The sequence below is a fragment of the Cyprinus carpio genome, chromosome A7 (genome assembly GCF_018340385.1).
Source record: "Cyprinus carpio isolate SPL01 chromosome A7, ASM1834038v1, whole genome shotgun sequence".
Taxonomy (NCBI): Eukaryota; Metazoa; Chordata; class Actinopteri; order Cypriniformes; family Cyprinidae; genus Cyprinus; species Cyprinus carpio.
Window position 1 is genome coordinate 1450691 of NC_056578.1, and position 17735 is coordinate 1468425.

At 36.1% G+C, this 17735-nt stretch overlaps 1 protein-coding gene across 4 annotated transcripts in view; it reads right to left on the reverse strand.

Annotated features, from left to right (window-relative positions):
- LOC109095644 (GTPase IMAP family member 4-like) overlaps window positions 1–17504 on the reverse strand; it is a 29164-nt gene extending 11660 nt beyond the window's left edge. Inside the window, exons 1-4 of one of the 4 annotated variants that reach the window (XM_042759295.1) lie at window positions 17417–17504; window positions 14273–14307; window positions 13398–14156; window positions 785–991 (exon numbers count right to left, since the gene is read on the reverse strand). In XM_042759295.1, the coding sequence (XP_042615229.1) occupies window positions 785–991; window positions 13398–14156; window positions 14273–14279 (973 nt within the window). In that variant the 5' untranslated portion in view covers window positions 14280–14307; window positions 17417–17504. Of the gene's footprint in view, window positions 1–784; window positions 992–1078; window positions 1733–1831; window positions 1867–13397; window positions 14157–14272; window positions 15444–17416 lie in introns of those variants that run through there. The other 3 variants (XM_042759294.1, XM_042759293.1, XM_042759296.1) reach the window with 3 other exon arrangements.
- Window positions 17505–17735: the final 231 nt, after the last annotated feature.

Sequence of the window (17735 nt, forward strand, 5' to 3'; positions counted from 1 at the left end):
ACACGTGAAAATATATATATACCAAACTGCACGTGTATATATATATATATATTTATTTCATGCTTATACCTGTTTATGTCGTACACCTTATAAACCTTGACACAAATCTACATATATGAAAATCTGTAGTTGTGTGTGTGTGTATTTATAGCTTTAGTTTAATTTGCTTTTTATCCTTTCCATAGATGTAATGAGACTAGTCCAGATGTTTTATATTTGCATCTACTGAATCTATTATTTCAGTGCTGCTGTGCATGTACGGAATATATTAATTAGTGTACTTTTATTTTGATTTTATTATAACATGAATATATCCCCTGATTAATTTTCTTCCGCTTATAGTTCATATTGTCACAAATGTTAACTCTATTTAGTTTAATAACACACATTTTAATTAAGATTTAAGATGTGCATTGATTTGAACACAGATACATTCAAAGATACAAAATATGCATCTGCATTTATATACTACACACACACACACACACACACAAGATAAGGATAATAAAGATTTTTATTGTAACATCATGCCAGCAAAGGGAGCCCTCTCCTGAGTACTGACTGCTTCACTGGTTACTTTTATTTTTATTTAAAGCAAGTGCAACAAATTCTTCTATTTTATCAACCAGAGCTGTTGCATTCTCATAGTTAGCCAATGATGTTTTTGTATTTTCTCAATTGTATGAGTCAGCTTCTTCTACTGCTTTCCATCCAGTGATTCCTCCTCCAATAGCTCCTACAACAGCTGCGACTCCAAGAACACTTGCAGAGATTGTACCTGCACTAACCCCTGCACCCGCTGCTGCTTTGGCACCTCCAGCCACTGCTCCTGCTTCCGCTGTGCCTCCTGCGACCACAGCCTCGACAGCTGCTGCTGCTCCTCCTGCCACTGCTCCTGTACCCAAAACTGCAGCTGCTACCTTGTCTCTTAACAATTCTTTCAAAGGGCAAATTGCTTGTAATACAGCCACAACTGAAGCTAATGCAACACCTGCACCCAGAAAAGCACCAATCAGTGCCCCTGTTAATGCTCCTGTAATTTGCTTCATAAGTTTTTCATGAACAATTTTCTCTGGAGGCACATTCTTATTCTTTTTCATTTACTCTTGAATCTCTTTCTCCAACATCTGAAGAAGCTCATTGCTGTAGCAGCCGTTCTCTTCCACCATCTTGTCAATGGTCTCCAGCAGATTTTTCACCTGTACCTTGTTGCTCTTGTCTCCTGCGTTACAGTTGTTCCAGTATTTGTTGTCGATGACGTGACAGCGACCTCCACATTTATCAGCCAGGTCTTGAAGCTGTGTACAGTCCTTCACAAACTCTACAATGGTTTGGTCTTCTAGTTGATCACCAAAAGTGAATAACATCACTGAGTGTTTCATGACGTGGTCCTCTTTGAAAGTGTTCAGGATTTTCTGTACCACCTTGTTTTCATGTTTGGTGTATCTTCCGACCTTTAGGACCATGACAAAAGCATCGATGCCTGAAGCGCATTCAATCAGAGCTTTGAGGATCTCAGATTTTATCTCCTCGTCATCACGATTTGTGTCAAAAACTCCAGGTGCATCGATCACTGTGATCTTTCTTCCCTTGAGCTTCCCGTCTGCACTTTCACATTTATCTGTTACAGAATTAGCTGAAGCTTTAGTGGTGAACAATTTTTCTCCAAGAATTGTATTGCCAGCGCTGCTTTTACCATCTCCTGTTTTTCCAAGAAGCAGAATCTTTCTCTCTGACAAAAAGAAAAAAAGAAAAGAAAAGAAAAGAAAAACAGGAAAAGTATAAACTATAATGCTACTCTTTTAATTCTTGAAATAATTTGATAACTTACGTTCCATTATCCTTGTCTGTTGATAACGTCAGTCTCTGTAAAGTCAATAATACGCTGGTTAATCATGACTCTTCATATGGGATATTAGTCATTTATGATGTTTCTCTTACAACTGATTTATTTACTTCTATGTCTTCAACTGTTTTAGTGGCATATAAAGTCTATTTTTTGGCATACAAAGTCTGATGCTTATTAGTTTATTTTGCATACAACTAGGCAAGGCAAGTTTATTTATATAGCACATTTCGTACACAATGGTAATTCAAAGTGCTTTACATAAAAGAAAGTAAAATAATCATGAAGAAAAATAATAACAAAAATAAAACAAGCAATTTTAAAACTTTGGAAATGATTTAAAAATTGACTTATTTAAAATGAATTTAAAACAGTTAAAAATAGAAAATGGTTTTACATAAAATACAGTGAATATGTAAAATACAGTGCAATCAGTTAGGACATCGCACAGTGCTCATTCCATAAATGCACAGCTAAACAGATGAGTTTTGAGTCTAGATTTAAATGTGACTAATGTTTTAGCACATCTGATCTCTTCTGGAAGCTGATTCCAACTGCGGGCGGCATAATAACTAAAAGCAGATTCCCCTTGTTTTGTGTGAACGCTTGGTATTTCTGACTCGATCCTAATGATCTGAGTGCTCTGTTAAGTTTATATTCAGTGAGCATATCTGCAATATATTTTGGTCCTAGGTCATTGAGTGATTTATAAACGAGTAAAAGTACTTTAAAATCAATCCTAAATGTAAATGGAAGCCAGTGTAAAGACCTGAGGACTGGTGTGATATGCTCAGATTTTCTGGTTCTAGTCAGAATCCTGGCAGCAGTGTTCTGGATGAGCTGCAGTTGTCTAATGGTCTTCTTGGGAAGGCCGGTGAGGAGACCATTACAATAGTCCACCCTGCTGGTGATGAAGGCATGAACAAGTTTCTCCAAGTCTTGACTGGAAACAAAACATCTAATTCCTGAAATGTTTTTTAGATGATAGTATGCTGATTTAGTTACTGCTTTGACATGACTACTGAAACTAAGGTCTGTCTCCAGAGTCACACCAAGATTCCTGACTTGATTTTTAGTTGTTTGTCCCCTTGAGTCAAGGTATGCATTCACCTTGAAAACTTCATCTTTGTTTCCAAATGCAATAACTTCAGTTTTTTCCTTGTTTAACTGAAGAAAGTTCTGGCACATCCAACCATTAATTTCATCAATACATTGGCAGAGGGAGTCAATGGGGTTGTATTCATTTGGTGATAAGGCTAGGTAAATCTGTGTATCATCAGCATAGCTGTGATAGGCAATTTGGTTCTTTCTCATTATCTGACTTAGTGGGAGCATGCAGGCTAAACAAGAGCGGTGCCAGAATTGAGCCTTGTGGGACTCCGCATGTCATGGACGTCCACTTAGACTTATGCTCTCCTAGACTCACATAATAACCTCTCCCTTCTAAGTATGACCTGAACCATTTGAGTACCATCCCAGAAAGCCCGACCCAGTTTTCCAGTCTCTCTAGTAGTATGTTATGATCGACAGTGTCAAACGCAGCACTGAGATCTAGCAATACCAGCACTGATATTTTGCCAGAGTCAGAATTTAAGCGAATATCATTTATTATCTTAATGAGCGCTGTCTCTGTGCTGTGATGCAGTCGGAAACCAGATTGAAAATTGTCCAGGTATCCATTTGAGTTTAGTTTATACAAAGCAACGCATTGCTTCTTAATATCATTAAACATGTGCTTACATGGTTTTTATTGCAGCATATGGGAAGTGTAAATGTATTTACATTGAAATCATAATCAAGGCTTACTCTGCTCACTGGATCTACTGTAGATCAAAGTTTCTTAACTCTGGCCCTCGGGGTTCACTGTTCTGCAGAGTTTAGCTCCAAACCTGATCTATCTCACCTCCCTGTAATTTCTTAATAATCCTGAAGATCTTGATTGGCATGTTCATGTAAGTTTGTTTTTTTTTGGTTCCTCAAAGAACCTTTCAGTCAGCCATTTGAAGTGTGAAGAACATTTAAATTCTGAATAACTGTTTTCACTGTGCAATGCAAAAGTTCTATGGGTCTTAAATGTTCTTCATTCATCTTCTTTAAAACATTTTTTTTTTTTTTGAAAAATACCTTAAGAAGCTGCCTTTTTAATGAAGTTTACAGCTATGAATCATACTAATTAATTAGTAATGTAGTTCAGATGGTAGATGGTGGAACATTGTGGTCATAAGTTCAGTTCCCAGAGAGCACATACTGGCAAAATGTATTCCTTGAATGATCTGGATAAAGCATCTGCTACATGCATAAATGTAAACTTCGTATTGTATACATAAAAAAAAAAAAACATGTTTCTAGATATGGTGTTATGATTTTCAGTGATTAAATACAGTTAAAGCATGTTTTCATATCTCTTTCGCTGTGATAATAATTAACCCTGTTCCTCAACTGACTGACCGACTCAGATACGATCAGAATGCAGGAAAGGATGCTTACCTGCTGAGAGTTAAAGAAGCTGAAACAACGACAAGTGAAACCAAGTTTACAGAAAAGTTTCCTTTTTTCTTTCCTAGTTCCTCCACGAGTAATTCAGTTCCCTGGTGATCTCACTGCGGTCGTCTGCTGTTCCTCTCTATGTCCTACATAGTTTTGTGACTCTTTCTACATTCTGTGCAACCTCATGATCTCTCTCTCTGTCAATCAGAAGAGAGTGTGGCCGGAACACTCTCTCTCTTTCTCTCTGAAAGGTGGCGTTTTTCTTTCTTTCTTTCCTACCTTCCTTCCTTCACCATATCTTATCATCGAATAATCTGTCCTAATAGACTTCAAGATATATAAACAGCTGTCAATACGCCTCCAGTAGAGATACAGCACGTGCGAGATACAGGCCTCCTGTTAGTAATTTCTGAATCAGCATCCTGCACTCACACAAGATGTGCTTGTACAAACATGTGTTAGCACACACAAATGCACACAGTTGGGTACACACACACACACACACACACACACACATATGAGACATGTGTACATACAGCGGAAACACCTTAAAATAACTTGCGTGCACAGGAACCTTGCGCCGTGATTTTTATTCCGCTCATGCGTATTAGCAGTGTAAAGGTGTGCGTCACACACGCTGAAGATATCGGCTTTATTTATTTTTTTTATTTTTTTTATAAGGTATGATTTTTCATTTCACCATGTCCCTTCTTCAGTGAATAGCTTATGATCCTTCCATGATTGTTAAACTTGATGTATATCATAGCAAACGTTACTCTGTGCTCTAAAATAGACATATTTTATGACATTGTGCCATGCAAGCCCTTTGGATGATCTAGAGAAACGTGTGAGTATGTCAGTGGGGTATGGTTGAGACCCAGTGTATCAGCTGTATCCGGATTGGTGTCCTATTGCATCACATGCTGTTTAGTTGTACAGTGTTATGATAACAGGATACAAGTTACATTTACACACATGCTACGCAAATGATGTTTTAAAAAATATATTTGTGATATTTTAACAGTCTATTATTAATGGACATGTTTTCTAATATGAATATTAAAAGGATAACATAGCATTTTGTAAAATATACAAGGTGGTAAAGTGGGTACAGTTGATACACCCTTTATAGGTCACTACAGTATGTATGCAGTAACAGTTCAATCTTAGAAAATAAAATGCATATTCAAAGGCTGTGTGTGTAAGTGTACGTGTTTTACCAGTACACTTACTATTATTTGGTATTACCAAATGTCCCAACAAGTATAGTAATGCCAGTAAATTCTAACCTTATGGGGATTTTTTTTTTTTTTTTGGTCATGATGAGAAATATATTTTATATCATACAGAATGATTGAAAATGTAAAAACAAAGAAAGTTTTAAGTGATGGGTAGGCTTAGGGGTAGGGTTTTAGAATATACAGGTATGTATGTATGGGGATAAACTATACTGTCTGTACAGTATAAAAACCACTACGCTTATGTAATGTCCTTATAATGTTAGAAATACCTCTCTCTCTCTCTCTCTCCTCTGTGTGTGTGTTAGAGTTTGCAATGTAGTCAGTGAATGGACTTTATTTTTGTACTATTCCTGTTACAGGATGCCCTGCTTCAGAATTATGACCACAAACAGGGAAGTGCCAGCAGAGCTCTTAGACACGTCCTCAAAAGTAATAATAATAATAATAATAATAATAATTTCTTACATTTATATAGCGCTTTTCTAGGCACTCAAAGCGCTTTACATTGTGAGGGGGGGTTCTCCTCATCCACCACCAGTGTGCAGCATCCACCTGGATGATGCGACGGCAGCCATAGTGCGCCAGGACGCAAAAGTAGTAGAGGAGGGGAGGTCAGTTAGGAACGTAGCTGAGGAGTTCCACATTTCTGTTGCTACACTGACCCGATATGTCAAAAGGAAGCCAGAGTTAGCTGAGCAGGGCTCAAGCATGCTGCCATAAGTGGGGTACAAGGGCTCCAGTGCAGTTTTTACTTCTGAACAGGAGCTCAGCCTGGTGTCCTGTGTCAGGAAAGCAGCAAGCTTATACTATTTTCTACCCCCAAAAGAGGCAGGAATGCACTAAAAAACACCAATAGGGAGAGACCAGGCTAAGCACAGTGACAAGCGAGCCAGCATCACAGACACAACAGGGCCCATTTTCACAAAAACATTTTGTCTTACCACTAAGAGTTCTTCTAAAAGCAGTGAAAGTTTTTAGCTAAGAGTTTTCTCTTGAAACCTATTCACAAACCTGCTGAGACAAACTTTACCAAGGAATAACTTCAGCTAAGAGAAAGGGCGGGGTTGACCTCGTTGCTATGGATGATGTCAGCGTGCTTACTAACTTTGCACACAGTGATTGGCTGATAGTCTCTGTCAGAAATGAACTCATGGAAATATCGTAGAGCATGTATTGCCATATTTAAATAAAGGTTTAAAAAAATGTTAATTGCCACATTCAAATAAAGATTTTAAAATGCAGGATAATTGTCACAAATAAACTAGTTTAGCTTATCGTCAGCCTCTTACATGTATGCTTCTCAAAACAATTAGCGGAAATGCATATAAACAGCCTTTTAATTAACTGAGTAGAATAATCATGGCTGATAGTAATACATGCAAATGTAAAAAATAAAAAATAAAATAAAACAAACAAGCTGAACACAAGCTCGTATTTTACTTCTTGGCCAACTGGTTAATGAAAACAAGGATTTAATTAAAGGAAAAATTGGAGTTGGAGTAACCTCCAAAACTGAAGGTAATACCTTTTTAAAAGCTCATTATCATCACATGTTTCTAAAATATTTACATTAAGAGGCAGATTGCCAGCAAACAGCCATTTTAAGATTAAGTTTGTGGTTTTGTCTTAGTGACTTGGGAGTCCTCTTCACTACTCCTATCCTTTCACAGATTTAGGAGCTAGTTTTAGAGCTAAAACTCTTTGTGAAATACTCTTAGAGCAAAAATTTAGGAGTCATTAATTTAGGATTGACACGAATATTATTTTTAAGATTTTCTCCTAAATCAGTGAATTATGAGCTACTTTTAGCCTTAAGATTTTTTGTGAATAGGGCCCAGATGTTTTGCTGTACAATAAATTCAATAGCCTTTAAGTTTGAAGTTAAATATACAATTTACATTTATGCATTTAGCAGATGCTTTTCTCCAAAGCGATTATACATTATGTTACCAGTATGTATGTCCCTGGGAATCGAACCCACAACTTTTTGCGCTGCTAACGCAATGCTCTACCACTGAGCCACAGGGAAATTAAAAATTATAAAATGATAAAATGAAACATCTTATACAACTACATAAACAATTTATTTGAGTTATTATTATTTTATTTTCAGAGGTTTGCAAATTGGCCTTTGAATTATACATACATACATGTATATTATATAACCCTACTCCTATTATTTTATTTTAATTGGTTCTTTCTTTGTTTTTACATTTTCAATCATTCTGTATGATGTATAAGCTAGTTTTCTCATGGAGATCTAAAAAAAAAAAAAAAAAAAAAAAAAAAAATGTTCCCCTAAGGATAGAATTTACTGGCATTACTATACTTGTTTGGACATTCGGTAATACCAAATAATAGTAAGTGTACTTGCAATACAAGTATCCTATTATCATAACACTGTACACCTAAACAGCATGTGATGCAACAGGACACCAATCCGGATACAGTTGATACACTGGGTCTCAACCATACCCCACTGACATACTCACATGTTTCTCTAGAATCTAGAGTCTAGATCATAAGCTATTCATTCTGGAAGGGACATGGTGAAGTGAAAATCGTACGTTGTAAAAAAACAAAACTTCTGCTGATATCTTCGGAGTGGAAAGATGCAGACCTTTCAAATTTCCCACGATCAAAGAGAACGCTAATACGTGTACACGTCTCAAATGTACTCAGTCTACACTAGTAATTTCCTATTTTCATCTATAATCTTAATGTGATTTCAGTGGAAACTCATTTGGTCTTCCTTTTCTGTCAAGTACGTATATTTCATGACATTTGTATTGTGATTTCTTCCAGTCAGCTGTAGCCTCATGATCAGGTTCCTGACAGATTTAGTTTCAGTGCGCTCCTGCTTTATGAGGGTCTTGGCAGGGAAATGACGTGTGTTGTGGTGGGATATGAGTGAGTCTGAGTGCAGTTTTAATGGATCTGAAACAGGATCAGTGCGAACTGTTTCTGACTCAGGGTGCACGGGTTGCGTACGTATAGCTGCCTGGGGAAATGATAGCTCATTATTCACGTTCTAAGGATGTACAATTTGTGTCATTTTCCTCTGCTTACGGGTAATTGGAGAAACTATTTAATGCATTCTGATAACAAATGTAAACTCCATCCTGGAATTAAATGAAGGATGATTCCTAAAGCAGCACATGCTTTATCTCTTACACTCTTTACATACATAGCTACATAACTATAACAGTGTAATAAAACGACACACACACACTTTAACTTATCCAGACACACCAACGTTACAAGAGCTCAAGAACCACCCATGATCTGACATGCTGAAAGGTGTCTGTCCAACAGATGGCGCTCATGCCAGAAAACCTTTTTTTTTTTTATGTGATCAATCTAGTGCGCAAATCTTACTTATTTATGAACTAGGGTGAATCCAGGTAAATTTGGACACTTTTGCCATTGAGATGACTGGGGAAAAATATCTATCCGTCTGTCTAAATGGCAAACGTTTTAATTGCATGAAATCTGCTGCATAATACAGTAAACATGAGGTTTGCATGCTTGTATTACTTCACGTTGCACGGGTGCCATCTGCAGGACTGAGACTTCACATGACATGTCAGATCATATCTCCATACTGAGTCAATTGAGTCAATTCATACTTTGAACTATTGTTATTTTCACATCCTCCGAATTATACTTATCAATCCTGCTTTTATTTTCATTATCATTAAAAAAAAGAATACATTCAAAATAGGATTAGAATAGAATTCTTTTTTTTTTCTACAAGAGCAAAAGTGGTGTTTGCAACTGCAAAACCACCATACCCTGTAAACTCAATAATAATAATAATAATAATAATAATAATAATAATAATAATAATAATAATATTTTTTTTTTTGTTATTCCTAAGTAATTAAGAGGTGCAAAGAATAAATTCTTTAACTTTTAAATCTTTTCTGTTCTATGATTCTTTTTCTAAACTGTGTCATTTGCTGCTGTATCAATACAGAAGCATCCGTTTTGTTACACATCTCAGCAAGAAGCACAGCCCTGTTTAAAGCTGTGTTCTGTGTGCCCCTTTTATACTTTGAGCACCTGCCCCTCCAGAGGTCTCAGCACGGCCCTGGTCCTGCCAAACACTCCACTGTCAGATTAGACTAAGATTTTATAAAAAACATTCAACCAGACCTACACAAAATTACAAAAGAAAAAAAAATGTATCAAGATAACATGTTAAGATAATCTTTAAAAAGACCATTCCTAAAACTATCTTAAATTAGTGCACATATTGCACCATTGTAACATTAGATGAATGAATTCAAATGTAAGATTTTGGATTCATCACAGAAGTTGAAAAGATTCATAGATTTTAATTTCACTGTCATCAGCGTGCACAAATGTTCCTTTGTTCTACTTTCAGTTCACTGGAAACAACATAACCATTATCAATACTAATTATTGCATGTTTTCAGATATACTGGTTTCTCTGTTCTAACACATACCTGAAGGGTCTGCATGAATGATGAATTTAATGTTTTTCTGTTGTTTTAGTTTTTTATTTATTTCTGGATGAAAGAAACATTTACTGTGGTAAAAGTGAAATGTTTGTCTGTTATAATACTGGGTGTTTATAGCAGAATAGTCTGTCTGTTATAATACTGGGTCTTTATAGCAGTAGTTTGGTCTTTTTGTAATATACTTTAAATTAAATCCAAATAAGTTACCATTTTTTTTTTTCTTTCTGGAAAATAATTACTTGTGTGTGATACTATGTGTAAATGCAATGAATCAAATATGAAAATATAATAAAAAAGAGGTCCTTAGCATAACAGTAAAACAAATAATTTGCATATTATAAATTGTGTGACTGAACTTTTGTTGAGGTTGGAAATGACACGTTTGTGAGAATAATATTTTATGAATGAGTCTCTATGCTACATATCAAATAAATTGATTCTTGATACATCAAATCATTTCATGTTTTTATTAGACCGACTATAAGGTATGAAACAGTAAAGCAATAAATCATTTTGAGTTAATCACTTAAAAGTGACAGAGGAAAATAAAACAAATGCCTGTAAATACTTTGATTACACATCAATGATGCTGCAGCATACTAGATGCACAGATATCGGTGCAGATCTACTTTCATAATTGTGATTTTAAATCTTAACTTGTTTTTATACTCAGTTGGCATGTTGGCAGCTTTAAAATCAACAGCAGTAAACTGGTGAACATTCTCACTTATATGTTTTGCCAGAATGAAGACTGTGAAGACAGCAAGGGGAACACTATGAGCTATGCATATATACTATATTCAATGAATACTATACATACTGTACATCTTTAATGAGCATTTTCATGTTCAACAAATATGTTGTTAAACCTGCGTAGACTTGCCATCATCAATCCAGAATCCAAAGCATTTGTAAGTATTTAATAATTTATCATTTAGTTTGTTGCACCAATATCAAGTGGACAGTTTGTTGATGTATGATCTACAGTAGTGGAAAATATACTTCAGTGTCAAGTTAATCATTTTCTAATCAACAAACACACCAAAAGAAAATAAGCATGTGTGGAAACAGCTCATCATATAATAAACTGACCGCCTGTCCACTAATCTACAACATGTTGGACATTAATTATATTCATTTTGTCTGCTATTTGGACACTACTTAATCTCTGCTATCTGCCAATGGTGTCTCTAAAAGTCTGATGATATGATCATATATTGGCATGCGAGGCAGATGTGATCCAGCTTCCTCCTGCTGTAACAATAGAATAAAACAATCGTGACATGTAAAAGCCAGCAAATGTAATTTATTTTATTATTGGATATTTCTGTAAGGTTTCCCCTGTTGATGGCTTCATATCGAACTTGGTCCTGAAGAGGGGTATTGCGACAATGCCCAGTTCAACTATTAACCATTAACAGTTTGTTTTATTTGACCTCTCTGTCAGAAAATAGATTGTGGTTCTTGATTCTGATATACAGCACAAAAAGCCAAAACCTTGTCAGGGCAAGGGCACGAAGCAGAAGAAGAAGTGAAGAGAAAAAAATAATAGAAGTTTATTAAAATATTCTTTCTTATTAACACTTTGTCTGATCATCATAAATTTAAAAAAAGTGTTACCAAAGCAAAGATCATTGAAAATCACTGCTCCACATCATTCTGTGATACTGAACTCCTTGAAATGAAACGGTCACTTACTATACAGTAATATAAAACATAAAGTAATAAGTAAAAAACAAAGGCTAAAATGTAATAACGGACAATCACATGTGATGTTTTAAGCATGCAGGTTCTTCATCAGACAGTTAAAACTTGTCATTAACAAGCCTTTACCATGTGATTAATCACATACATACATTAATTTACACTTTGGTGTGCCAGCTTTGTTCTGTTTTCTTCTTATCACCGATTTCGGGTAAGCAGTTTGAGCAATTTGCCAGTCATGTGCATGCTTTAGTTCTGTTTTTGCAAAATAATAAGTTAAGCAATCAAATGTATATTAAGAAATAAAAATGAGTACTGAGGGTGACAATGTATATAAAAAAACAACATGAATGAAGCACAATTCAGCCAAATAATATAATACATAACAAATAATATATCCTTTTTTTTTCGTATTTGAAAATATTTGCCAAATAAAAGATTTGCCAAAAAACAATTACTTCTGTCAGTCTGAAATGTTAGTGGCATGCAGTCACAAAAATTGCATAATTTATTTTCATATTTTAAACTGACTACACATTTAATGAAAATGATGTGCAGCATTTAATACATACGGTACGAGATGTAATTAAAAAAAAAACATACTTACTGTTACATGAGTATTGTTTTAAAGCATACTATTTAAAAAAAAAAATTAAATTCTCTATTACACAGACTACAATAATCACTCTGTCACACATAGATTTATTATTTTCTGTATTGTGGCCATTTGTCTCAGTTAATTTGAGGAAGGAAAGATGAAGATCTAGGTAAAACTTGCACTGTTTTTAAAAGAAACCCATCTATGTGTTACTGTCGCTATATGAAAACAGAAATTACTTTCTGTTCCTCTTTTGAAAGTCTTTTAACCCAAAACTCGGACAATTCAAAATGTTCCTAAAGAAATCATTAAATAAATGCATATGAATGGAGCCGTTTAATCCAAAGGCACTTTTCCACTGTTCGGCCAAACGGTGCTAAGTAAGGAGCAGTTCCAGTTATATTTTGTTTAGGCGTGGTCTGATTACAAAATCTTCAAACCATGCCAAATTATGCTGTAGAAAGCCTGTAGTGATGATTTTTTTTTTTTCACTTGTTTTTCTTTTAAGGCAAACGTTTGCATGCTTTAAGTAAGGTTTACTAATTTACAGGAAAATATGTATTTTCAACATGTATTTATGTTTTTTTGATTTAAAGCAAGTGCAACAAATTCTTGTGTTTTCTCAACTGCAGCTGTTGCATTCTCATAGTTAGCCGTTGCTGCCTTGATCATGGCGTCCCACACTGAATCAGCATCTTTTGCTGCATTCCATCCAGTGATTCCTCCTCCAACAGCACCTACAGCAGCTGCGACTCCAATAATACCTGCAGAGATCGAACCTGCACTAATCCCTGTACCCGCTGCTGCTCCGGTACCTCCAGCCACTGCTCCTGCTTCCACTGCACCTCCTGCGACTGCAGCTCCTCCTGTGACTGCAGCTCCTCCTGTGACTGCAGCTCCTCCTGTGACTGCAGCTCCTCCTGCGACTGCTGCTTCTCCTGAACCAAAAACTGCAACTGCTACCTTGGCTCTTAACAGTTCTTTCAAATGAGTTGTTTTTTGTAAAAAAGCAATAATTGTTTTTAATGCAACACCTGCACCCAGAAAAGCACCAATCAGTGCCCCTGTTAATGCTCCTGTAATTTGCTTCATAAGTTTTTCATGAACAATTTTCTTTGCTCTTTCTCGTTGCTCTTCTGGAGGCATGTTCTTATTATTTTTCATTTCCTCTTGAATCTCTTTCTCCAACTTCTGAAGAAGCTCATTGCTGTAGCAGCCGTTCTCTTCCACCATCTTGTCGATGGTCTTTAGCAGATTTTTCACCTGAACCTTGTTCTTCTTCCTCCATATAAAGTTGTTCCAGTGTTTGTTGTCGATGACGTGACAGCGACCTCCACATTTAGCAACCAACTGCTGAAGCTGTGAACTGGTCTTCACAAACTCTTCAATGGTTTGGTTTTCTAGTTGCTCACCAAAAGTGAATAAGATCACTGTGTGTTTCAAGACGTGTTCATCTTTGAAAGTGTTCAGGATTTCCTGTACCACCTCATTTTCATGTTTGGTGTATCTTCCGACCTTTAGGACCATGACAAAAGCATCGATGCCTGGAGAGCATTCAATCAGAGCTTTGAGGATCTCAGATTTTATCTCCTTGTTATCACGATTTGTGTCAAAGACTCCAGGTGCATCGATCACTGTGATCTTTCTTCCCTTGAGCTTCCCGTCTGCACGTACACATTTATCTGTTACAGAATTAGCTGAAGCTTTAGTGGGGAACACTTTCTTTCCAAGAATTGTATTGCCAGCGCTGCTTTTACCATCTCCTGTTTTCCCAAGAAGCACAATCTTTCTCCCTGGCAAAAAGAAAAAAGAAAAGAAAAAGAAAAACAGGAAAAGTATAAACTATAATGCTGCTCTTTATCAATGATTGTTCATATAAGTGAAATTGTGAAATAATTTGATAACTTACGTTCCATTATCCTTGTCTGTTGATAACGTCAGTCTCTGTAAGGTAAATAATATGCTGGTTAATTATGACTCTTCATATGGGATATTAGTCATTTATGGTGTTTTTCTTACCACTGATTTATTTGCTTCAATGTCTTCAACTGTTTTACTGGTATATAAAGTCTTTAAGGACATACAGAGTCTGATGCATATTAGTTTATTTTGCCTACAACTAATTTAAATGATCAGAGCTCAGGGTTCTGTTCTGAAGAAAACAGAGTAAATGTGTGACCTGTTGTTTCTGTGCGTTGTGATCAGAGTTTCATCCAGACATAATCACTGAAGACTTCAGACACAGATCTCAATCAACCAAGAGCAAGAAGTTAGCAGGTTGTTGTGATTTATGTCAGTGAGAAGTTCATTGTACACAGAAAAATAAAGAATGCACATCTTTATCCCCCCCCCACCCCAACACACACCTTCAATATATTGTTTTAAACAACATATAGAGGACCTTTGATCTGAGACTAAGGTCAATGGGATATTTTTCAGCTTTAACTGAAGTGTATATTCCAACACAATATTCCTGATGAATCCACGGATGTCTGGTCACTAGAACAGACCTCAGTAACACTTTACTTTTACTTTTATTTCTATTTGTTCCTCCAAAAGAATCAAGACAGATAGTGGAAAGGTCACTAGATGGTCACACCAAGATCTAGTTGTTTGTGTGTGTGTTTGATTTTATTCCTCACATGGCCTATAAGCAAGTAACTTTCAGAAGTGCGTTAACCCCTCACACACTGAGAGCATTTTCAATATCACACCTAAGGGCTAAACACTCAATAATAATAATAATAATGATAATTTTCCGTTTATATAATATCTTTAGATTAGAATCATGATAGTAAACACTCACTACAAACAAAACAGATAAAGTGAAGCCATGAAATATATTTTATGTAACATTATATTTACTGGATAATTAAGGACAGGGTTGGACTTGATCGCAGTCATGTCAGCTGTATCAGTGCAAAAGTTTGTGTTGATTGTGCAAAGCAATAAGGGGGGGGGGGGGGGGGGGGCAGTTGCAACATGATGACTCATCCTACACACTGTTAGCCCCTCATCCTTCCTGGAAGAAATCAGCCACATGAGACCATTCCTTGAGTAAAAATGCATTTTCTTAACCAAGAAAGTGGCAATATGTAAACCAATTTTTTTTTTATTATTATTATTATTTTTACTTTCACATGGCATCTTTAGGTTATAAGTGCACACACACAGCAGTGAGAAGTGAACACACCGTGAACACACACCCGGAGCAGTCGGCAGCTATATCCAGCGCCCGGGGAGCAACTGGGGTTTCAGTGCCTTGCTCAAGGGTACTTCAGCCATGGGTATTGAGGGTGGAAGAGAGCGCTGTTCATTCACCTCAACTTCCAAAAGTGCATTCATCTTTGCCATGTTACATTCATATTAGTTGACTAGTGCTATATGCTGTATTAACAAAAACATTAATGACATTAATAAAAACACTTACAGTGACAAGCTATGGAATATCACGTTCATAATCGAATGCGACTCATCTGCGATTATGAACGTGATATTGCATAGCTTGTCAGTGATCTACGGGTCTGTGTATTAAATGCAGCTCCATCGATGGAGATTAATCACAGAACTGGCTTTACTGACGAGATGCGTATGACAATCACATGCAGCCGTTGTTTGTTGATCACAAAGTACAAAGTAGATAAGGAAAACTAGGATTCCGGGTGTATTCAAACCACCGCCATTATTGTCTGGAGTGCGTGGAATGGTGCGCTGTGATTGGTTGAGTGGATATATTGTGTTCTGCAGAGAAAGGAGACTGGCATTTGTCGCGGTTTGGAATAAAGGGAGAAAACATAATTCGGTGGATATGGTATTTTGCTTAAAATTAAAAATTGACTTTTCAATACCGACCAGATAATATACTGATTTTAGCGGAAACTCGATAAAAAATAAATAAATAAAATAAAATTGCCTTTATCGCATTTTGGAACAAAACTCCTCATATCATTTTTTTCAATACCGTTAGGTTATTATATTTTTTTTTGTGGTTTATTGATCTTTTGATTATATACTATATTGTTAACTTATTTTAGCGATTTTTTTAAGTGATGTCTGTTTTATGTTCAACCGTCCCGACATGCTGTCCCTTACCACAACACTAATGTAAAAGCTTGCCACAACATTACAAAATTGTAATTTTATGGATTGGTAAAGAATCCCTTTCAATAGTCAGATATCTCACATTTTTTTAAGTAAAAAGGTTAAAAATCTTGTTTGAGTATATGGTGGACTAATTTCCTTCACTCTCACCCTCTCTTTGTCTTACAAACAAACACACAAGTCAGTTACATAAATGGTAGATTTGTCTAATGTGAATGTTTTTTTTGTTTTTTGTTTTTAAGTAAGGCTGATTACCTGGTGAGTTTGACTCCTAACCATAAGGTTGTGGGTTCGAGTCTCGGGCCGGCAATACCACGACTGAGGTGTCCTTGGGCGCCGCAGCATAAATGATACCCACTGCTCCGGGTGTTTGTTCACGCTGTGTGTGTGCACTTTGGATGGGTTAAATGCAGAGCACGAGTTCTGAGTATGGGTATGTCACGTCACTTTCACTTTCACTTTTATGCACCTGGCCCCAGTTCATTTAACTTTCACAGAAGTATAGGCAATTATTAAATTTCCGTGTCTGGATTTTGATTAAATTAATATTTTGTAGTTGTACCAATTAACCAAAACATGGTGGTTACTTGTTACTTTAATTATTTTTTTCTTTTTTTTTTCTTTTTTTTTTTATTATTCTTTGTGTTTATACAGCCAATTTAACTTATTAAAGACCCTGACTGTGCAAAAATAAAATAAATCTCAAAATGATATTTAAGAAATTATTTTGATATTTAATTGTTGATTATTGATATTTAAGAAATTATTTTAATTACATTTTAATGAATGTTGCAATCTGTCCCCTATTGAACTGCAACGTTTTTGCATTCCATTTAACTCTGTAGATAGAACTTTTCATTTTTCTATTAAATAAAAAGTCCCAAAATGTACACAAGATCAAAAAAGGTCAAAAACCTCTCAATGAACTCTATTGAACATAAGAACTACTTACCTGTAGTGACGCTGAGGGTCAATGCATGTACCAGCTACGCAGCACAACTCCCAAGAAAAAAGCTCCGTGAAGGGGTTTAGTTTCCTATAAGTCACGTGACAACCAACCCACTTGGCCCATTCTCACTCCCGAGGCGTCAAACACTGAAGCATGGTCAAGCGCCTCTAGCGTCATTATGAAGACGCCAAAGGTGCCCCTCGGCGTCGCTATATCGACGCACTACGACCTTCATTGCTTTCAGAGGGAAACTTTTGGCGTCAAGATACATCTTTGAACCTGAAATGAATATAAAACGGATCGAAGGTCTATGGCACGTCAC